The following is a 23,235-nucleotide window of genomic DNA, read 5'->3' as shown; positions in this document are numbered from 1 at the left end:
ACTCAGGTCACACAAACCAGTGTCAGTATTTCTGTGACACCTTTCTGTGTCAACCTTTTTTTTTTTTTTTTTTTTTGCACTCGAGACTTAAATCCAAAATCCAGAGCCTGCGTCTCACTGCAGGTCAGTGGACGAGGCTGAGGGAGAGAAGTGCTTTTGTAAAGTTTTACCGCCGACGTATTATGTTGTTTCACAAATAAAACTTTTCTGCATTCTCAAGCGTTTTCTCGACACTGTGTTACTAAGACTTTGCTTCGGGAAGAACTGTGGTCATTACAAAGTTAATGACATCATGTGTAATCGCTGTCAGATTTATAGCAAATCATTTCATGCTTGTGTAATCAGTTAAACCTCCGTTTGACAGAATGATGGGCTCACTGAGCCGAAACACTGGGATACATGTGATTTAATGAGGCTGGTGGAGGATAACAGTGATTTAGTGCTGTGGGACTTAGCACTTCCTGTTTCATAAACTGGGGCGTGTGTGCGTTCATATTTGTGTCTGTCTCAGGAGGGGTTGTTGATGAACAGGGGAAAGATATGGAGGATAAATATGATTTATGGTGGGGAAAAAAATTGCTAACCCTGTCAGGCTGACATTTATTTGCTTTGAAAAATGCCTGTTAACATAAACGTATTACCACACAGCAAACCTATGGTCTTTGGGGCCCCAGAGGGTTTGAGGGCCCAGAGTATATGCCCGCTTTTGCCCAGAGACAGAGAGAGAGGGAAAAAAGATAAAAACAGGACACCAGTTAAATCCCCACATCTCTGTTTATTTTTGACCACAAACACATTCACTTTCATGTCACCAGTCACTGACCAACATCAGCTGCATTTGTTGTTCATTTGACGCTTTCTTCAGCCATTTAGTATCAATACGTAAATACAACACAGCAACACTGAAAACATGTTTACTGAATCAAAACAAAAAAAAAAAACATTCAATATCAATAACTTTGATTATCAGACAAACGTGATTGTGACTGTGTCTCAGTCTGAATGGAAGAGATGTTTAGAGCTTGAGAGGACACACACACACACCTTAATGGAGTCATCTGTTGGAAACACTGCATGGCCAAAGAAATACTGACAATGAAAAAAAAAACACTGTGATCTCAAAGAAAGATGTTTTGGAAAAAAAAAAAGCATGATTTACAACAGAATGAGCTCGAGGAAGCTAGAGGTCACAGCACAAAGGACATCATGTCTCCATCTTGTCGAGGACAGAGATCTTCTCTTCTCACTATAACACTGCTTTATGTTTCTTACAGTAACAAATCAGCACATCTGTTTTAGTCCATACTCTGATTCTATTATTTCATGGTCCATACTGAGGGTTCACCACGCTGCATTAACAGCCCATTAAATAATATAAACTCAGCTTATTACAGCTTAGTCCTTCGTTTTTGTTGTTTCACTGATCTTTAGTTTATGTTTTGTAGATTATGGCCTTTATTTTAAAAGCATCTGATGACCCTGCTCAGTAAATATAATTGGTATCACATGATCTCCTGAACAGATTTATAGGTAGAGGAGATGCTATGACAGTGGTGGTGACCGTGCTGACTTCCTCAGTACAGTGATGGTGCAGTGGAAGAAAAAGCCTCTTTGAAGGATTTACATTACAGCGATTACACACTACTAAGGTTCCACAAATGGCCACTAGGGGGAGACAGAGGGTTGCACATGGGCCCATAAATTGAGGAGAGAGAGAGAGAGAGAGGGGGGACGGAGGAGGCCGGGGGACTCATGCTGGAGGAGCTGAGGCCTGATCACTCGTCAAATCGTCCCTCCAGGATGCTCTCAAACGAGAAGGGGACGAACTTGAAGCCCTGGCCGGAGTAGAACTTGTTCTGGAACTCCACCCTGAGGGGAAACACCACAGAGGAAGAAATTAGTGGTCTATTATATCTTCTGGTTTATTATTGAATATTATTTTTTTTTTATCAAGGTATCTTTTATCTTAGCTGACTTTTCCAGTCACGCCAGCAGATGGCGGTAAAGTACACGAGAAACCAGGAGCGTTATCACGTATGACCCGAGGACGGAGGAGCAGCGCCGCAGTTAGGGTGATAGAATTCATGTTTTTAAGGCGGGGTGCGTTCCATTCCGCTCAGTCAGAGGGAAATCCTCCCTCACAGCAAACTGAGCTGCATGTAGATCTAGCTGAAAGTGCGGGCCAGAGAACAACATGCTCTGTTCTGGCTCTAACAAGCTCCGCTGCTTCACGGTGAACAGAGCAGCTGCTCAGCAGTTAGCTAGCAGCAATCGAAGCCTTCAGCTTAGCTTCACGCTAAGCTAAGCTTCATGTTCAACATGCAGAGAAGACAGCGGTGAGCAGAAATGAACTGAGACACACACACACACACAGAGTCTCAGGGTCTGCACAGCTTCAGACTGATACTTGACCAAATATGGCTGCCGAGAGTCGGGCCAATCTGTCAGTGACACCTCCACTCACATCACCAACCCATAAAACTCGACTCTGATGTGCTGCCTGCTCCTGTGTGATCCAGCACATCAGTTCTCCACAGGGGCTCACAAACTGGAAACGGATTCAGAACTTCCCAAGTCCCAAGATCCTGAAAAAGACTGAATGAGCACCGGAAAAAAGCCACTGGACCAAAACCACTCGCATCAGGCCTGGGAAGAGGTCAAAGGTCAACAACTAGGAGTCAGTGGACGACTGTAAAGAGATCAAGGAGGACATTCCCATCTGACACCACAGACCATGTCAGAACAGAGACAGGGATTACCCCCCCCCCCCCCCCCCCTCTGTCTCCCTCCTCTCTCTCCCCCACCCTCTCCATCTCTCAGCCCAGCAGGTCGAGGCAGATGGACGTCCACCATGAGCCGGGTTCTGTTCCAGGTTTACAGGACTTTAAAAGACATAAATGAGGGCTTTTGGATAATTCATATTTTAAATGGGAGATTTGATAGGAAGTTTTCTTTCTTATTAATAGGAGTGAGCTCAGCTTCATTTACTGATCCACAGATCACCTCACTCTGTACCTGTCAGTGTTTCTACCTTTTCCTCAGCAGTCTAACTTCACTCTCTTCCACTGTTAGGATACTGTAATCCTCAGCTCCTGACAACCTCTGACGTCTTCATTTAGGAGGAAAGAACTAGGAGTGGGTTTTTAGTTCCTGCTGGTTCCTGGCCTCAGCGAGCGAGGGGAGTGCCCAGGAATGTCTCCCGGCCGTGGCAAATATTTGGCCTGCCGGAGCTGTGAGAGGGCAACACTTAAAAAAGAGGAAAGAAATGAGAGATCTTCTCATCTGCCTCTCCGCACAGCTGCAGGGGTGGAAAAAAAAATGCTTGTACCTCACACACACTACAACGAGACTCACTCCGGGGTGTGTGTGTGTGTGTGTGTGTGTAGATAACTCATCAGCGTGTGTGTGTGAAGAGTGAGCTGCTGTTTACTTTTAACAGAACTATTTCCATTCACTCACCTCCGTGAAAAATACTCCGCTACTCTTTTTAACCTTAGCAGACACCTGTCGAGCCGTCACGCTCCCGCTTCATTAACGAGGTGCCTCACATTCATTCTGGAGCCTGAGAGCTGCCCAGTATAACCACAGCCTCTTACTGGGGGTCCATTTTGCAGCTGGTTTCTATATCTATATATACACAGATGTATAGTTGATCTACTGTATAGTTTTTTAAAAAGGCTCCGTAATAGTGTATTTGCTGGGGACTATTTTCAGCGACGGATTAATAGTGAGTATTTAGGAGAACAGGGTGGTGTGTGTGTGTGGGACTGAGTCAAAATAAACTGCAGAGTGTGTGTGTGTGTGTGTGCGTAATGAAGGAACATGTCTCCCAGAGCAACAGTGTGAGTCACTGATGTGTTTTTAATAGTTTCTGGGCAACAATGGAGCTCTATGGCTCAGAGGAAGAAGATACATCAGGATCTGGATACACACACACACACACACACTCCTAGGTGGGAGGATACTTTCATTGTTCGTTTTGATCTGTTCATGGGATTTATTAACAAAAAATAAATTAATGAAATATTAGCAAAACCCAGCAAACGCTCGTCCTTAGATGGACATGCAGATTATGTCCACTGGATGGTTTGGTTCTCACACATGTCCATCAAAATTTACATAAGCCTGTCAGGATCTCTGTTAGCTGTCAGGCCAAATCTGTCCTCTGGTCCTCTATGGACATGTTGTTAAGATCATCGCTTTAGAATTTTAGTCTCACCATTTTTTGTCACTTATCTTGTTACTAATAGGTAACTAGGTAACACATGGTTGCTGAAATCATATTTATGGGATTATATCAGAATGTAACATGTGTCCCACACCTCCTATTGTTGTGTGTGTACTGTGTAATCCTGATATAGCCACATGTTAGCATACACCGAACATTTCCTGTTTTGGTTTGAGGAGCCGTGAGCTTTCCTGAAGTGCCAAGTTTGTAAGAACAAGGGTTTTGTTTTTTTGTTTTTTTTAAACAAAGTATGTACAGGCATGTGTTCCATCCACAGACCTTAACTCAAAACATGACTTTACACATTATCCAGCAGCAAGTTATATTTTCAATAATATCTGCATGATCCTGATGTTTGCTATGATCTCATGCATGCAGTTTATAAAAGGGAGCTGAGAGCTCTGATCTATTATAAATAAAAGTTCTGCAGCTTCTGATATGCAGGCAAACACGTGTTGTTTGACCTGGAATCAATCTTTAGCTTGTCAATCTCAAGTTTCTGGCTCAACTCAGCCGATCCCTCCTGCTTCTATAACAGCCTGCTCTGTAAGAAAGTTCAGTACAGTACGACCTCCAGTCTGCAACAATGTGTAAAAGGCTGATAGTAGGACCATACAATGCAATACAGCGTCGGAAGAACAACGCAGTCTGGATATAAGACAGCCGTGCTGGTCTTTTAAAAGTGGTCAGATCACTTTCCACTGGTTTACAGGAATGACAGACGGACAGAAGACAGACAGGCAGCTTCCACTTAAACCTACTTATGACAACCAGCCGTGAGAGCAGCGGTTAAGCATTAACAGCATACCTGAGTCCAACAACAACAACACAGGATAATCCTCGCTTCATTTTCCATCTCAGATCTGTGCCATAAAGCTCCGTGTTAAGAGCAGGAACCAGAACAGCCGGATTAAAGAAAAGGAACTTGTTATTTAAAAAGGAACGGTCTGTCAAACACGAATCCAGCAAAGTTTCATGTCATCATTCCCACATCATTCCTTTAGTTCAACCCAATGCATCAGTTTAATATTTTTTCTACACTGATTAACCAGCACCCAGCCCTGCTTCAGCCTGTCTCACATCAGGACATGGTAGCCTAGCTTAGAAAGTGCTAGTTTGGCTAAAGATCCGTCCAAACATCAAAATAACCCTGCCAAATTAGTCAGGTTTTAAGGTGAGGTTACACCTTGAATCTATCTTGATCTGTCCTTCTTGTAGAACAACAGTTGGGTGCAGTGACTTTGTGAGCTTCCTGTAGTCTTGTCATCACAGCGAGGTTTGGTACCCTGGTGTTTCGAGACCGAAAACAAAACCTTTGCTAATCGTGCTATGGTTAGAGATTCTGCACTGAGGTGTTGGATAAGATGTACACACTGTAGCTTGTCAGTAGGTACTCCAAAACGTTGCTCAGTGTAAATTAAGTTCATATACAGATTAAACCAACAAGATGCAATGTGTTAATTATTAAACTTAAGACATGTTGGTTGTTTTAAACTTTGGATGGGGTCAGGCTAGCTGTTTCCCCCTGCTTCCAGTCTTTATGCTAAGCTAGGCTAAAAACATCCTGAATCCAGCTCTGGTGAACAAGATAGTGAATTGTTGAACTTTTCCTTTAATTGCCTTTTATGTTTTATCACACGAGAAGCTTTAAAGGTATAGTAGCTGTATTTTCTGATCATTATTACAGTGATTCCAACCTGCTTGTCATAAATAAGTTATAACTCCAACACAATAATTACTACCACAAACAAATGTTCAGATGTATGAGACATTACAGGTGTTTGATTTATTAGTTATTGTCCAGTAGGAACTAAGTACGATCATGTTGATCTGGTAAGAGTGACAATATAAATAAATCATTTTTTTAAATGGATGGACTCTTTCACTCTCTCTCCCTCACAGTTTGTTGCTACTTTACTTTCTTTAACCTGATTGATACACACAGATCTGACGGAGAAGCCCAGGGTGTATATGAAACAGTCCCTGTGTGCTCATAAATCACTGGCTGCATATAACTATGCAATCTGTGTTGAAAGGGATGTTTCCCTCTTGGGATACTGAAACTTTTATCATCCATCACTTTCACAACACCTCCTCCTCATAGTCCTCTACAGTACACCATCTGTGTGCTCAGACTGCTATTACTGAGAATCCCATCTATTAAAATCTATCCATTAATATGATTCATGATTATAGCTGTTAGCTCCTGACAAAGTGCATCCACGACCTGTTAGTGCAGATATTTCACCCCCTTCCAGGGTAATCCATGACTTCTCTACCCTGGATGTTCTCTTTTTCCGCACTGTTTGGCTTCCTTGTGTGTCAGTGCAGTTTGTGCAGTGGTGCAGGATGGATCAGCAGGGTGGAGGTAGGTGGTGCTAGGAGGCGATGATGCTGAGGGTGTGTTAGGTTATCTGGAGTCCTGTACGCTCACAGTTTGGTAAACCACTGTGGGTCAGGAATGTTTCATGCTGCTAGCATTCTTCACGAACATGTAAAACTGGAGAACGGCTCCCTGTGTGTATGTCTTCTATCAATGTGGGATTCATTGTGTAGGTGTGTGTGTGTGTGTGTCTAACCAGTGCAGACGCAGGGCATGCAGGAAGGCTGACAGCCCCTCCATGACGAGCAGGATGGCGACAGTGAGGGTGGCAAAGGCCGAGAAGATGATGGACAGGCCGAAGAACCCGCCCCCGCTCCGGGAGGACAGACCCAGGTGCATCACCATGGACCACAGCACCTCTGACAGCTCTGCACACACACACACAATGACAATAACATTATCTAAATAACATTTTACAGAATATGTAGATTGTTTATGTATAAACATGGATGCCTGTGTGTATGCGTTCTTGTACTCACGTGCGTGAGCCAGGCTGAGGGCCCAGAGGCGCAGGTAGGAGGCTGTGTTGGAGATGCATCCCAGACAGTACTCTATGGTATGGATGGCCTGGTGGACAGCTACGTCACCAAAGTTAAACTGTTGTGGAAAGACAAGATGATTAGAACACACACCACGGCGACAGCAACACACTTTTGTCTGTGTTTTTTGGTAACACTGTTTTTGCTCTGCAGCTTTTAGTGGTAAATGCTATACCTGTATTCACCATGATCATAACAGAGCATTACTGAGGTACTAAAATGATGTTGATACAATTTTTCTCCAAACACTACAGTATCTCTGTAAAGGTTTCTGCCTAGTTTAGCTTTTACTAAGATGACAGTTGTGTGTGTGTGTGTGTGTGTGTGTACAGAGGCTTCGGAAAGTATTCAGACCCCTTCACTTTTTGGACACTTTATTGTGTTGTATTGTAGATTTGATTTTAATGGTTATGGATAGAATGAATTGACTTTTTGCTCATCAATATACACTCAATAACCATGAATGACAAAGAATTAGAAATGACAAACTGGCATCTTTCATTTACAAAATCATTGGTCAGAGAGGTGACCAAGAACTCAAGAGTCTCTCTCACAGAGCTTCAGAGGTCCCTTGCAGTGATGGGTGAACCTGCTAGAAGGACGACCATCTCAGTAGCCCTCCATCATTCAGGCCTTTATGAGAGCCCGCTTATTACCAAACATCATTTAAAGGACTCTGAGAGTAGGATGAAAAATATTCTTTGAGCAGGACTCTAAACACTATGTCTTGTAAAAAACACCAGGCACTGCTCATTACATGGCTAATACCATCACTAAAGTGAGACATGGTGGGGGCAGGATCCTGCTATGGGAGGGGGGAGGCTTTCTCAGCAGCAGGGTAAAGGGAGACTGGTCAGAAACGAGGGAATGATGAATGCAGCCAAGGTTCTTGAAGAAAACCCATTAAGTCTCTGACTGTCCTTGAGTGGACCAGCCACAGCCCGAGCTTAAACTCAACAGAACATCTGTGGAGAGACCAGAAGATGTTCACAGATGCTTTCCATCCAATCTGACAAGGTTTGGGAGGATCTGCCAGGAACAATGAGATACACTGTCCAAATCCAGGTGTGCAAAGCCTGTAGAGACTTAACCAAGAAGACCCAGAGCTGTACCTGCTGCCATAGGGTCTTTAACAAAATACTGGATTTAGGGTCTGAATACTCCCTGTAGCCACTGTATGTGGGTTTCATCTGAATCTATGTATCAGTTGTGTAAATAGAAAAGTGAAAGTATAGATCAAACAGCATGTTTCAAGAATATATTTTATAATGTGTGAAACAAACACTGAAAGCTTCTACTTCCACACTGACATGTGATGACCACCCAGCTCTGATATTTGAAACGTGGCCAAAAATAACAACGGTCCAATGGCATGAACGGTGGAAATGGAAATTCTGTTATCATCTTAATGAGCCCCTGCTTTGACCTTTGACCCCCGGCTTTAGCTCTTGTCAGGCAGAAAACACAGAGCCAAGGTGTTTGACTTGTTTGAGTTTGTTTCTTTCTTCTTTTTTTCCCTCAGCAGGCCCACAGCGCAGGGAACTTGTTTGTGTATTATAAAGCCAACAGAGTTCCTCCGTTCTCTCCATCCTGAAGCAAGACTAGCCTTTCCTGTATGATGTGGGCTGGGGGAACACGGGAGACTATCGCTCTACGTGGCTCTTGTTGGTTTTGGCTTGGCACTGATCTGGTTTCCTCTTTCCATGCTTCTCTTTTGTCCTTGCACTCATGAAATAAGAGTTCGCGGAAGCAGTGCTCATTGTTCCCATTGAAAGGGTCTCTGACACAAGTTGCTAATGAAAACAACACTGGCTAACATGCCGTAATGGCAAAACACATGGAGGCGAGGCCATTTCACAGCGTACATTTACAATGTACCAGAGGGAAGACTTTGGATCTGTGATGCACCACCGTGCTGCCACCCCTAAGATACATCAACCAGTGTTCAAACAAAGAAACAGCACCACATGCTTCTAAAGGCAAAAACAGATAGATCAGCAAGACAGCATCCAGACATGCTAAGAAGATACCAAACTCCAAGGCTCTTACCGGCTCTTCCTCTGAGTGCTTGAAAGTAAACAAAAGTCAAAAGGTTAGTGGCAAAATTCAGGAACTGCATCGGCCCAGAGGTTTCCATCATTGTTTTTGCAGTTTATTTGGTAGCCGAACAGGTCCTGACACAAGTTCTTAGATTTCACGTCGGATTTTGTCGGATTTGTTTGGGTATAACTGAGGCTGGGCTGAGGCCGGGCTGTCTTTCAGTTATTTTCAAATGTAATATCTGGTACTACCCTGGTACTCTTTACAGTCACTTGCAGCTCTCAGTATTATGCAATATTAAATTCCATAACCTTGTTGATAAGCCGTGCCTAAATGGAATTTCATATGCTTGGAATAATGATGAGAAAACGCAGCTTTATTATATTACAGTTACGCAATATGTTATCCAAACATAAACACCCAGAGATTTATTAGGCAGATAACTGGGAGACACCAAACCTCTGAGTCACAGAGAGAAAAAAAAAACAAAAAACTGAGACTTCAGATTTCAGACATTCCACTTGCTGGTTCTCATGAAAACCACCTTTCTGTTTATGTTTCTCAAATGGAAAATCCATCTCTTATCGGCTCTAGTCCGTTCCAGCCGTCCCTTTCTCTGTGCACGCTGTTGGGCCCACATCATAGACTTACAAGTAATTTATTTTTCTTAAGACTGAGGTTTCTAGGTCTGGAAAATCCAGAAAACGTATGCGTTTATTTTCAGAACTTAAAGTAAATATTTCAGTGACCCCATCTCTAACATGCAGAGAGCACAGACAATAGTCTGAGACAATTTAGTGAGTCTAAATAGAAAGAGCAGAGTTAGCATCATAATCCTATTTTAAAACTAGTCAAACTGAAGGTGTGGAAGAGGGTGGAATCTTGTGTTGTTTAACGGGCTCACCTCATCTCCTTCCTCTGAGTGCTGGGAGAGCTGGTCGTGGTCCATGATGCCAGCCTCGTCCTCCGTGGGCCCGTTACCCACCCGCACACCTCCGAACTTCTGCGTGCCCTGTTGGGTGAGTCCGGTGCATGATGAGGACACGCCTGTTTGCTCTAAAGACTGCTCTAGATTCTCTGCAGGGGTTTCTTCCCTCTTCTGGGACTAGATACAAAAGCCACAAGAGCTGTGTCTAGCTTAAAGCAAGCCTTAGGTTGAACGCTTTTCTTCTCAATTTGCTTTCCATTTTCCAAGTAAAACAGGGCACCCGGCACAGCGTGTCAAGGCTTTTAGAGACTAAACCGTTAACTTTAAGAGCATCATTTACTGGAGCACGAAATAATCTCACTGCTTGAGTTAAACCTCAATAAGCGGTTGAAGACTTGATTTCGTACAACTTGTAACTGTAAACTTTAAATGGCAAAGAAGAAACATAGGTCTAAATATGACTGAACTCATTACGTCCTGTAAGCAAACATCCTGATCTAGTCTGGTACTTTTGTTACTTGTGTACCTTGGTTACATGCTTTTCAGGAGGCTAGCTAGTTCTGGAAATCATAATAACTAGCTAATTTTGGTCACTTAACGTTAATACTGCATTACTAAAGCATTTATTGACATTAAAAATTCAATGACCTAAAGCTAATGTGATTCAAGCTAATATAGTATTGCAAAAAGACTAACAAAACAAATCCAAAATCAACTGGGACTGCATTTCTTTGAGGTTTAACACAACTAGTGAGAGCAACCTGAGCTCCAGGCTGCTACATTTCATTTCTACTCCATGGTTAAAATTCAGGTAACAAATATTTGTTTGGATACATACTGTAGTGTTTGGACAGAATTAAATAGATCTGCTGATCATACACTGTTAGGGTGCCCTCAGTCTGTAAAGTATTTTTTTAATTCAAAATTTCCCACCAAAATATCAGCGTTTCCAAGGCAGGCTTTAAGCATTTTTTTCATGGCAACACAACCAACCACATTACACAATACAATGTGCATTGAAATGAATGGCAGAATAGGAGTGGAAAAACAAAGGTTATATCAAAGGTTATACTTGTTATTCATCAAAGTTGGCAGTAAGGTTATAGGTGGGGTCAGATCCACATACCAGGTGCTTTTTCCACAGGTGCTGACGCCGAAGCACCATAGTTTTCACAATCAGCATACAGGGTACACATGCAAGGGCAATCAGCACCAACAAAACCTGGATCCCCATCTACAGATTCAAACAGAGAGAGGTTAACAAGGTGTTGGCGATGTGTAGCAGTGATCAGCAGAGTGCTAAGTCCCTGAACAATAGCTCTGTCCTTTGCCTTTGTCTTTGAGCCGGGTGTTACATGAAACTCGTCGACCAATATAAATAGTAAGAGAGTGAGAGAAAATATTCTCTTGATATTATAATGAGAAGCTTATATATATATATATATATATAGATATACTGTTGATTGGGTCCATTGCTTGGTGATGTACCAACAGCCAGTTACAGTACAGACACAACACTGTTTCTAACCAATCATATTAAGAACAGAAAGCTCACTTTCCAATGTAGGCAGAGCAGGGCAGGCTGAGTTAGCTGAGTTAGCTCATCACAAGCCAAAAATACGGAAGAGATGAGCACATGGACTGTCAGCACAAAGAGTGACCCAACAACCTTCAACGTTACGAGCTGTTGTGGATAAACACAGTAATATGCTACTGGTAGTAAGGTGATATTTAATCTGTTAACAGCTCGATCTAAGCCCACTTTGGATAAGGCTGTCCAAAAACAGTGAGCAAGAATAACCTTCACAGGAGTATCCTAAAGTATCAATACACAGAGCTGACCTCTGACCTCTCTGGAAGAAGTTTAAGCCACAAGAAAATAAACTATATTTAACTATTATTGTGAGTTTGTTTGCTATGAGCTACTGTCCCTCTCTACCAGTGTTTAATTATATTAGTGAAGCAAGGAGGGGCAGGGAGCTGGGAGAAGCAGAGGGGTGGATGAAGGGAGGGTGAGGGGGGGGGCACCTGTCCCCTGTAGAGGGGCTTGTTGGTGGGGTCATTGTAGTTGAAGAGACACATGTTGATGAAGTGGATGAGCAGGCTGGGAGCGTCCTTGGACGTGTTGGCGTCATAAGCTGTCCACTTGTAGAAGACCAGCAGGACGAGGTAGCCGAACAGGCTGGCCATGAAGACAATCTCTGGGATGAAGCCCAGAAAGATGTTGAGTGGCTTCTTGAAGTACCTGCAGGGAAAATATCACAATATGGAGAGTTAGTTAATTCAGGTAAATGTTTCATCACTCTATCAGATCAACGGTGTAAAAAAAAAATGTAGGAAATTATTGTAATGTGTCAACATTCAGCATTAGCCTTGGGTGTGTAACGTACAGGTGGTTGAAGAGACTGAGAGTCACTCCAAACAGCATGTGGATGACACCCAGGATCACAGACATCTTCATCTTGAAGGAGTTGAGGAAAGTCAGCTTGTTGGTGGCAACATTCCAGATCTGCACAGACCACACAACAGGGTCACGTGTTTGAAACCCAACAACAGATATCTGTTCCTCTTCATCTTTATTTCTCTTGGGGTGCACTAATAAATCCACTAGCCATGCTGGAAACATTTTTACTTAAATTGTGGACTATTTTTTTGCTTGATGTTTGTCATGTTGTCCTCTCTGACACATGCCCATTGGTTCAATACATGTTAGTAGGACACATTCATTGCTGGTTTGGGTCTTTTACTGAAACTTGCTGACAATAAGATATGGAAAAATAAAACACAAAACATTATTAGCCTTTTATCTCTTGAGTTTATAAGCCAGAGATAATATTTGCACTGTGGCTCTAACCAGAGAAAACTGAAGCCAGCTATTTATGTTCATTGTTGCAGTGAGTGTGCAGGTTTTACCGGGTCGATTCCAAGTGGATAAGGCCCGCTGAATACACCAGGAATTGCTGGGTCTAACTGTAGGACTGCATTTCCTTCAAGTGTCTCAGATCTAGGACAGATAAGGAGGAGAGGAATGAACATAATAGAAATAAAGCAGATTATTCACATGCTGTGGATGAACTGAACTATTTACTAGTTGTACAGAAACTGTAAAATATATCCCTAGATTAACATGAAGAATAGAAACTAGCATGTGGACCAGCTCAGGCAGCATCGGTCCAAGCAGAGTTGGCTGACTTACGACCAGTTAGCTCCTTTGGAGCCAAACATGGGCCTGACGCTCCATCCAGAGCCGAACATGTTCAGGGATTTGGAGAAGCAGTCGTTGTAAATGATGCCGGTATAGACGGAGAAGATCCCCATCAGGAGGATGATGTAGCGTCCAGCAAACACCATGTTAAACATCTGGGGAGGCACAAAGCAACATTTCATATGTTTTAGAGCTCACTGTGTACACTGGGAGATGGAGAACTGAGGCTCTTTACTCATTCATGTCTTACCGTACCTCATTGTCGCTCTTCTGGGCAAGGAGGCGACTCTCTCGGATGACCAGGTAGAGGGCAGCACAGGTCATCAGCACGCCGTGACCCATGTCACCAAACATCACCGCAAACAGAAAGGGGAAAGTAATGATGGTGTAGGGAGCTGCAATAGGCGACACACGGGAAGGGGCGGTCACACATCAGGGCTCAGGAAACATCTTTTCATGTGCTGAATCTTTGTTGAATTTGAATGGTCGAATTTCACTATTACAGGTTTTAACATAGGTAATTCAAATATGAACCATTCAAATATAGACAAATGAACTGCTGTGTGTAACCTGGATTGATCTCTCGGTAGTTCCCGATGCCATAGGCGTCAACGATGTTCTGGAAGCCTGACGTGAACTTGTTGGTCTTGTTGAAGGTGGGTGGAGTCTGCTTGGTCTGCATCCTGTTGAGGATGGATGGCACCGTCGAGCCACTCCTCTCCTGGCAAACGAAACCTCACACATCACCATGACATCTGGTGCTAAGATCAGCGAGACAGGCTAACAAGCTTATACTGGAGAATACAGCGGCAACTCCGACGATGGAGGTTATCAGCACACAGCAGCCTCCTATAAATATGTGCAATTCAGTTTTATCCTCTTTTCAACAGCACAGCTATAGTAACAGAGTTACACAGTACTGTGTACACTGCACTGTACACTGTACAATCAATAACTTTTTTTCTTTGTTTCATCACAGAATGACAGAAGCCAAAGTCAGAACAGAACACTAAGTAGCATAAAATGTGTGTGTGCGACAGCTCACAACAACAGGAGGAAGAGCCACGGAGAGCTAAAATAAACTCACCGTCCCCCTGCGCAGAGCGAACTGGATGGAATCCAGGTCCGAGACGGGACACCACACCTCCGCAATCAGACACTTCTGGGTGACATCGATGTTGCAGAGGTTGAGAGTGTGGTAGATGGCCTTCATCTTCCTCACCTTGATGAACCACACCCGCATGGTCTTGGAGGCGGCCTGCAGCACCCGCTGACGGTGGTCCTCTGTTTGGTTCAGCACCTACAGTGGCAGATTTGTTTTAGATTGTAGATCCAGTCCAGCCAGCACTGGATGTTTGGACGGTGTTAGGCCTGACAGTCTTCACGGTATGGGTCGTAAGTACACCTATGGTCCCTCTGGACTTCTGTAGACTTCACATGGTTATTTCAGGACAAAGAAATACCAACTGCATCTTTTCTCATCATTCTTTGGCACTAACCTTTGACCTGTTTACAATGTACAACGAATCAGAAAACGATCCAACTGGAATGATCTCACTGCGCTGGCTCCCAGACTTAGGCCATGCACAGAATTCAATTTTCTATGCAAACCTGAGTAAAATGCTCTATTGTAGTAGAGTGTAATATATGGTATGTAGTTGGCAGCCTCAGTCTAGAGCAGACCTCTCAGGCAGAACCAAAGCTTTTTTTTTTTTTTTTCCAGGCTTAATAAGGGCAAACTTTGAGGATCCACAACACTATGAGACAGGACGAAGGTCTTTCACAGATAAGAACTCATGCACATGGAAAGACCCGCCTACACTATCGGGGCTTTTGTCATTTGATTGGAAATAAATTTTTATCAAGGAGCAGGACCCTGAACACAGACATCCTGCTGTGCAAAGTTAAATTAATTTCTTGTTGTTGAGTAGGTTGCACTGTAACAAAGACTACAAAGACGCTTTGAAAGAATGATCGAATTAGAAAATGAACTGCACGGCCCGTGGTTATGTGACTGAAACAATAAGCAGGCTTTACTCCAAGGTCAACTACTCTGAAACTACTTTATTTACATTTTCAAAAACCTTGGAGAAATGTTCTCTGTAAGTAACATTATGAGAGTATAGTCTGGACCACATGTACATGAAAAGTGCCCTGAGGTCATTTCTGTTTATTTTTCAGTTTATTTATGTGACTCTAACCCATCTAATGTAACACTTATTTGTTTTGATTTGTTTGAAACAGTGGTGCCAATAATGGGAGGTAAACATCCATCACAGTGACGAACGTACCATCTGGAGGTCGTCGATGCGGCTGTTGACTCCTGCCAGCATCTCCTTCCTCTCCTGTGGGGTCTCTGGACACGGGTAGAGAGAAGCACGGAACCTGGAAAAATACACCCACCAACAGAGTCAACTCACAGCATCTCACGCATTCAAACGTCTATTCAAACAGATGTAAGACAGCACTTAAACTGACACAGGCAGGGGAGCTGCATAACAGAGATTCCACTGGTCAACTCAAAATGTCTGTGGAGTGCTCTGTACTGTATATGACACCCACCCCTCACAGATCTTCTTCACCCTGTTCTTCAGCTGGTCACCTTGGAAGAAGATGATGAACACTGATTTATGGACTTGGTCTCCCTGTTTGAAAGACAAGGTGAAAAGACTTATATACCAATATACAGATGAGTGTTATACGTTCCAATATCTAACTATTCAAATCAGCCAAATGCTGCTTTGTACTTTAACATGACTGTAAGGTGTTGGCAATTCTTTTCTCTTTCCTGCTCTCCATGACTCCATCCATGTTATGTGTGCACTGACCGTGGTGGGGTCCTCCAGGGGATCCTCGATCTCTGCCTTCCTTAAGAAGACGTTACCACGACACACCCTCCACAGCATCCTCTCAAAGGTGGGAATCCTCTCCCTGCTGATCACTCCAGCCACAAACCTGTGCAGAAGGAACATGCAATAGCTCAGAGCAGAGAGTACATAATAAATACAGCACCTACTGAGCATGCCTTTTGAATGGCAAAAATAAATTTGATAAAATGTATATATGTGAAAATAGCAGTGACTGTTTCTTTAGTAAAGGACATGTTTCATCTGCTGAAACAACTGAGCTGTGTTTATTAGAGAATATGACGCAGCTCTCGTGCTTTACCCCAGTCTGAGTGGGGCCCCGCGGCCCCCTTCACTGCCCTCCATCAGGGCTGATGACTCCTCCAGCAGGTTGGGATCCTCCATCTGCCAAAGAAAGAAATGAAAAACCTCTTTAAATTACTTTCTTAAAGCATATACTGTACACTGATTATGTTCTTTTGACTCAAAGCTTGCAGCATTAGCATCTAGAAAAAAAACCCTGATATATAACGTTCAATAAACCAGGTTCACTGATGGTATAGAGGCAGAAAATTGGTGTGTGAGTCTGAGAGGGTGAAATCAGCAAACCTCATCAAAGAACTGCTGGGTTCGACGTAGGATGTGTTTGAGCTCCGTCAGTTCCAGGAAGTTCTTCTTCAGGGCCTCCTGGTTGGTGTTGATCTCCTTCAGTTCATTCTCCAGCTTCTCAAAGGTGGCCTGCAAATCACAAACAACAGATGCTCACAGGAATGGACTGTGAAAATGATCATATATCATCACTGATAGGCATCAAAACTGCATATCAACAAGACAAATTTTATATTTATGTTTGTTGCACTCATGATTTTGTGGGACAACAATAGTCTGAACTGAACTGGCAGATGATTGATTACCTCTAAATCGATCATGTCTCTGGGAAAAGGCACCTCTGGATTCTCTCCAGTGTCCACAGTTGGGATGTTGGCTTTCTTGATCTCCTTCTCCACAAACCCTGTTCAGTGCAGAACATCCATGTTTCAACCAATCATCAGGCTTGTCTGGGCCTGAGTGTTAACTTGTCTCATTACTTACTCAGTTTCCTGTCCATCTCCTCACATCTCCTCACTTCATTCACAAACTTGCGCTGGAACACGTTTACGTCTGGGTTCAGCTGCGAGTGGAAGAAAACGAGGGGAATTCTTTTTTTTGACACATTAATTATTATAGTATTTGGCTAAAACAAAAGTGGAAGTTTTCAGTTAATTCCTTAGGTAGCAGTCACTACCTAAGAAACTAACTGAAAACTTCCATATATGATTTCAGTTATTACCTATACAGTACATGTGTGATGTCAAATGTCAGAGCAAGACAGCCCCACATGACCTCTGACTTTTTTTCACTGGCTTTCAATTTCATGCATGAAATTATTTCTGCTTTCAAAGACGTTCTACAACCAAGACATTTGTACTTGAGAACTTGAGAACATTTGTACTTACATCTCTAAACTGGACCATGCCCAGTTCTCCCAGCTCGCTGACACAGCAGTAGGCTGCCTCTGACTGGAGAAAGAGCTGGGCCAGGGTCATCTCCTCACTTCTGAACAGCTCTCCCATTTTGACCACCAAACTCCACCTCCGCTAGAATGAAGAAAAGCTGCGCACAGGACAGGAAGATACACAAACTATTAGATTTCAAGATGTTTGAAATATGTTTCATTTTTTTACACAGAGAACAAGTCAAAAGATATATACTGATGTAAATCTTTAATATGAATTAGAACAATATTCTGTGCTGTATTATAATGTTTTGTAGATCAACAACACAATATTCTATACTGTTTCACACTCTAAACTATACCTGTGTATATAGTATATAGTATATATATAGTATATATAGTATATAGTATATATTTACTACTCATACTGCTCTTTAATACTACAGTACCATACTATACAAAGCCCTTCTGCTGTACAATAAACCTATACAGACTTAAAGGATTTATTGTTTATCCAAATGGTTTATTTATTTTGTTCTGATTGACAAATGGGTCCTTTCATTTCTAGATATCTCCAGTGCTCCAGACCTGCACAGGCCTCAAAGCCCCGTATTTGATTAATTGCAATTTTGTAATGAAAATGTGCACTAAAACACAATGTAAACTGACCTGATCAATCCACAATGAAAATAATCGTTAGTTGTAACCCTAATTTAATCAAATTACTACTCATTAACAGTCCTAGGATGAGTCTACTACCGGGTTATTCCAGCTCTGACAGCATCGCTGTACAACAGAAATATCGTCCTACAGTACAGTCGCACAGTAACAAAGATAAGTTTAGGTTTAATTTCCATCCACGTAGGCTGCTAGAGGTAAATACAAGAAGATGCTAACGCTAAATACGGAAGGGAATGGCGCTTATCAATCAAGGATGCTAGCCTCTATTATAAACGCAGTGACGTAGCCTTAATATTAGACTGCTAAATTGCCAGTCATGACGACTAAAATTATTATCATTATTATTATTATTTTTTAAAAGAACGATATTAAACAAAGCGCGTCTTCAAAGCTCTAAGCTAGCATGAGGAGCAGAGCGTCCCTGATGTCGCAGCATCCCTCCTGCTGCATCTCTGTCCTTCACCGCTCAAGGACGCCATGATGCTGCTGGAGTCCGGCCTACAGCTCAGTGTGAGCATCTGTCACCTCCTCTCACACGCTGAATGTGTCCACCTTCATACATGACACACCAGTCACGACATTTAACGATAAATGCTGTTATCTTAATGCTTTTTTTTTTCTCTCGTTATACACAGTCGTAGCGCGCACATTTCAGGCCCAAGACCAGAGAATGGTTCAGGTTGACTGGTTTAGTATGGGAGTACTAGTCTATAACGTTATGACGCTGTAGTGGTATTTTAGAAATTTTAGGAACAACTCGGTAAATGTGACAAACCTACATTAACCTACACTACAATATTAAAAAAAAAAAAAATCATTTGCGACCGTGAGGCGCCCTCGAAAGAAATTATCACCGTCCTCACAGCCCACACGTTAAAAAAACCATGATTCGTAGAACTATGGTTCATGATACCGTCATTAACACTGAGCCTAAAACACTTAAATTTATCTCATTTCATATTCATATGAATGAAACATTTTTTAAAGATATCATTTTACTTACATCGTGTATCCTGCGGCCGGTCACTTCTCTCTGGCCTGTCAAATCCTCCTGGATGCTGGGTGCTGTGGTCCAGAGTGATGCATCAAGTTAGAAACAGTCGGCCGAAAATATGAACCAAAAATAAATAATTTCAAAATTAAAGCATGGTGTCATTCCATGGCGGACATTATGTGTTTTTTTATAACGGACCGCTAAAATTGATAAGGATACCAATGTATTTCAGAGATGTCATATAGTAAAGCGCCCACCTTTTTGCTTCCCGCTGCACAAGGACGTGCTCATGGAGTTGTCATGGTGGATTTATTTTGAAAATGCCAACCGGATGTACATTTTAAACATTCCGTTAACTTCACACGGTTCAATCAGGATGATGTTTAAGATCACCAGCTACACACAGACACTCACAAATAGTATGAGAGGCTATTATATAATAAGAACTATGAGTAATGAGAACAGAGAGCAATCCTGTCTCTTTTTGTTTAAAAGGTGAAAAAATAAGTAATTTATTTATTTATTATAAAATATATGTCATAAAAACCACAGGCACAAAACACTGTCAAAGGACTGTGTGGTTGTGATGGACCCAGAAAATGAGGCACAAGCAATACAGTGCAAATTCAGGCTTTTATTTACTCAATCATCAGTGTCAATGGGAAACAGACCACCTCAACTTTAGCGTGATGACATTTTCACTGTAGCAGGCCTTTGTACATCCTTATTCTAGTGTGGTTCATCACTATATTTAGAATGCCCTCACACTACCAGACTACAGTCTGTCCCATCACTTTCACAATATACAGTTCCAGTTTGTTAATGCTCTGTTTAATATTTGTTTATCGTCCACATTAGGGTCAGGACCTCACATTCTTTTTTGGAGGCTTTGTGTGACTCTACCTTTATTCCCAGCTTCAGTCTGAGCACAGGAGTAATCACACATAATGAGTAAAAACACCTCTGTGGGGTCTTTAACTTAAGGAAATACGTTTAAAACTCTTCACACACCCAGAAAGGGGTTTTTAGTCCTTCTGTCTGGCTAGACTTCTACTCACGTTCAGAGTGGGAGGGGCTATATGTGAGGGAGGTCAATGGACTCCATAAGAATGACATAGGTGTGGTAGCCTAGGAGATCAGTACTGTGCTCATATCAAAGCAGAGTTACAGTAATGACATCCAAATTATAATTACAACCGGGAAACTGGGAAATGTACATCTAATTTGGCACTTGATACAAAAGGGCCTGAAATCCCACTTCTGACACATACATTTTGCAGCAGTCCTCGTTAGTATAGTGGACAGTATCTCCGCCTGTCACGCGGAAGACCGGGGTTCGATTCCCCGACGGGGAGTGTTTCTATGTTTTGCGCCATTAGTGTTGTGTGTTGTTGTTGTACCGCAGGAGAGGAAGAAAAACCGGAGTCAAATTCCTTGTTTGTATGTACAAACTTGGCCAATAAATCTGATTCTGATTCTGAAAACTAAAGAAATATGGATGCCTCACATCAGCTAAAGACCATCAATGGAGTGCCCCATCTGAAACTTCAAGAATTGCCTTTTTTTCACCCTCATAATATTACATCCTGTCTCGTAATGATGCAGAAAAACTAGCCCATACTACCATTACTTCTAGGCTGGGCTATTGCATTTCCTCATTATCAGGTGGCCCCAGCAAGTCCCTAGAGACTGCACGAATACTAACAGGAACCAGGAAACGAGATCCTGTATTAGCTTCTCTGCATTGGCTCCCTGTAAAATCCAGAACCGAATTTAAAATCCTGCTTCTCACTTACAAAGCCCTCGATGGTCAATCATTATATCTCAGGGAGCTCGTAGTACCTTATTATGCTGCCAGAAAACCAAAGCAGTGATTGTTAGTATTCATTACTGCAAACAACACCTTTCACACTACATGTCATCATTTGATTTGCTCCCAAAAAACTGATAACAGCAGCTTTAATATTCTGCCAATATTCAGTCATGTAATTTATGCCCTTTTTCTGTACTGTATCAGTTATCATGAATTAATGTGCCGATTAGATGCTTTTGAAACCTAATTCCTTGTGAGTGCCACTAAAGTAAAGTGCTACCAAAAGCCCTTCTCTAAACGTCCTGAGAATAAGGTCTACCAGATGTGGTGGAACACTCCACAACTGGCCAAGTGTTGAGTCAGTCCTAATGAGATCCTGTAGAAATTTTCCTCTTGCAAACAGCCACAGCAGAGTTTCACCCGCCCCCCCCCCCCCCCCCCCCAGTTCCACATGATTCAGGGTTTAAACCAGGACACTGGCTAACTGCCAGTGAGCGTTTTTGGAAACATGGAACTCCCGTAATGTACATAAATTACTGCGGCAGACTTCTACGAGAAACAGCTTATAGTTTTCTGCCTCATTCCAGGGTACCATGTGGTTTTCATAACTCGTATGCATTAGTATGTTTTTTCCAAGTGTTTGCTCACTGCATGTGCAGAAGCCCATGGAGCAGGGAGTACCTCTGAGATGCATATGGAATAAAATGTGAACGTGATGACTGGAAGGTGCACTTTGGAAAATGGTTTTCACTGGAAAATGGCTCTTTGAGATCATGTTGCAGCTGTTGATGACCTTGATCCTGGGCAATCGTTTAAGAAAACAATTTTCACTATGTACCTGCATCTGCTGACTGTACTTTCTGAATCAGTGCCATGGCTCGGCGGCTAAATGGATGAGGTGTCCAACTATAGGCTTGTTTAAGTGTTAGCTTAAAAGTACCTCGTTATAGTTTAAAGACATAATCAGGTAGTTATGGAGAAGTCAGTCTAACACCCAGTAAAACAAGCCTTTCTTCCTCTTCCAGACCTCAGTGATGAAGCATGTTTCTAGTCAGGGCTGTAGTTCCTATGTTGTTGGCGTATTGTACATTATCTCAAGTTTGTGTACTCCATTCCTGCAGCCACAATATGTTTCCTAAACCTTTAATTTGACAGCGCAGTGATTCTCCAGATGGATCTAAACATGTAGATGCAGAGGACCATAAAAACAGGGCCCTCATATGTATCTACTGGCTGTTCCTATTCATTTGATCTCAACCACATTAGACAAAGGGCTCTGTCTAATTCAAAATCATGCAGCCAGAATCATTACACTTGCAAGCAAAGCCAAACATCTTACTCCAAAATTCAAATCTCTTCACTGGCCCAGTGTAACACAATCCACTTCAAGATTCTAGATAGACTTTAAAGCACCTCATGGTTTGGGCACATTTCTGCTCATTGACTCAGCCCAGTACCTGTAGAAATCCCTATTGGATTGGATGATTCTGCACCTCGCTATTTCCACCCTGTACCACAATACAATGTCTATAGAGGAAGTAGTGGGTCCTTTATGTGGTGAGACATAAAGTAAGGATTTGGGAGGGAAATGTCCTTGAAAATGATCTAGGGCAGATTTGTCCAGTGTTGCTGGACAACAGTCTGGTTAGGCCTCTCAGGTCATCAAGTGGTGGTTTTCTAACTGTTCTAATGTGGTGGGGAACCCTCCCCTACTCTAGGTGGAGCTGCTGAGTGCAAGCCTTGAGCCAGTCCCTCCTAATTCCTCCTAATCAGGAACAAGTTATATAAGACACCTGTGACCTTTTGTCCCTCTCTTTGCCTCCTGCTCTGTTCCTGCTGTGGCTGTCCAAGTGCTGCATTGCTTGTCAGGGGTTTGATAATAGTTTTTAACATCCTGTGGTGAGTTGGCCTGTGACTGTTCTTTTTTAAATACTCTACTTTAAATAAGCAGTGTGAACTTGGTTAATGATGTTTTGCCCCTTTGTTTCGTCCTTTGTTTTGCCCTTAGTTTGCCTTTGTTGGATCTTAGCCTTTGTCTACTTGTTTAGATTTATCTTTTACATTTAGTTTTGGCTGGTACATT

General features: G+C 42.5%; 1 protein-coding gene and 1 non-coding gene across 14 annotated transcripts; one reads left to right on the top strand and one right to left on the bottom strand.

Annotated features, from left to right (window-relative positions):
• Positions 1 to 849: 849 nt before the first annotated feature.
• On the bottom strand, positions 850 to 17,795 carry atp6v0a1b (ATPase H+ transporting V0 subunit a1b). 13 transcript variants are annotated; one of them, XM_041067310.1, is made up of 21 exons: positions 17,666 to 17,795; positions 17,262 to 17,340; positions 17,084 to 17,181; positions 16,779 to 16,907; positions 16,492 to 16,574; positions 16,152 to 16,278; positions 15,886 to 15,968; positions 15,615 to 15,708; positions 14,411 to 14,623; positions 13,894 to 14,044; positions 13,579 to 13,718; positions 13,315 to 13,478; positions 13,032 to 13,122; positions 12,509 to 12,627; positions 12,147 to 12,363; positions 11,245 to 11,352; positions 10,095 to 10,295; positions 9,200 to 9,217; positions 7,091 to 7,208; positions 6,808 to 6,979; positions 850 to 1,869 (listed from the first exon to the last, which is right to left on the bottom strand). In XM_041067310.1, the coding sequence occupies exons 1-21, from the start codon at positions 17,780 to 17,782 to the stop codon at positions 1,776 to 1,778; spliced, it is 2,616 nt and encodes an 871-aa protein (XP_040923244.1). In that variant the 5' UTR covers positions 17,783 to 17,795; the 3' UTR covers positions 850 to 1,775. The 13 variants fall into 13 exon arrangements, with proteins under 13 accessions (XP_040923244.1, XP_040923245.1, XP_040923247.1 ...); XM_041067311.1 differs by having other exon boundaries at positions 10,095 to 10,202; XM_041067313.1 differs by lacking the exon at positions 16,779 to 16,907 and having other exon boundaries at positions 10,095 to 10,202; positions 17,066 to 17,181.
• Positions 17,796 to 20,622: 2,827 nt separating this feature from the next.
• Positions 20,623 to 20,694, top strand: trnad-guc. Its single transcript has one exon. It is a non-coding gene; the product is annotated as a tRNA-Asp (tRNA).
• The last annotated feature ends 2,541 nt before the right edge of the window (positions 20,695 to 23,235 follow it).

This window comes from Toxotes jaculatrix, chromosome 21 (assembly GCF_017976425.1).
Source record: "Toxotes jaculatrix isolate fToxJac2 chromosome 21, fToxJac2.pri, whole genome shotgun sequence".
In the NCBI taxonomy this organism is placed as follows: domain Eukaryota; kingdom Metazoa; phylum Chordata; class Actinopteri; family Toxotidae; genus Toxotes; species Toxotes jaculatrix.
The sequence above is the reverse complement of the archived record's forward strand: the minus strand, read 5'-3'. Positions and strand labels throughout refer to the sequence as shown.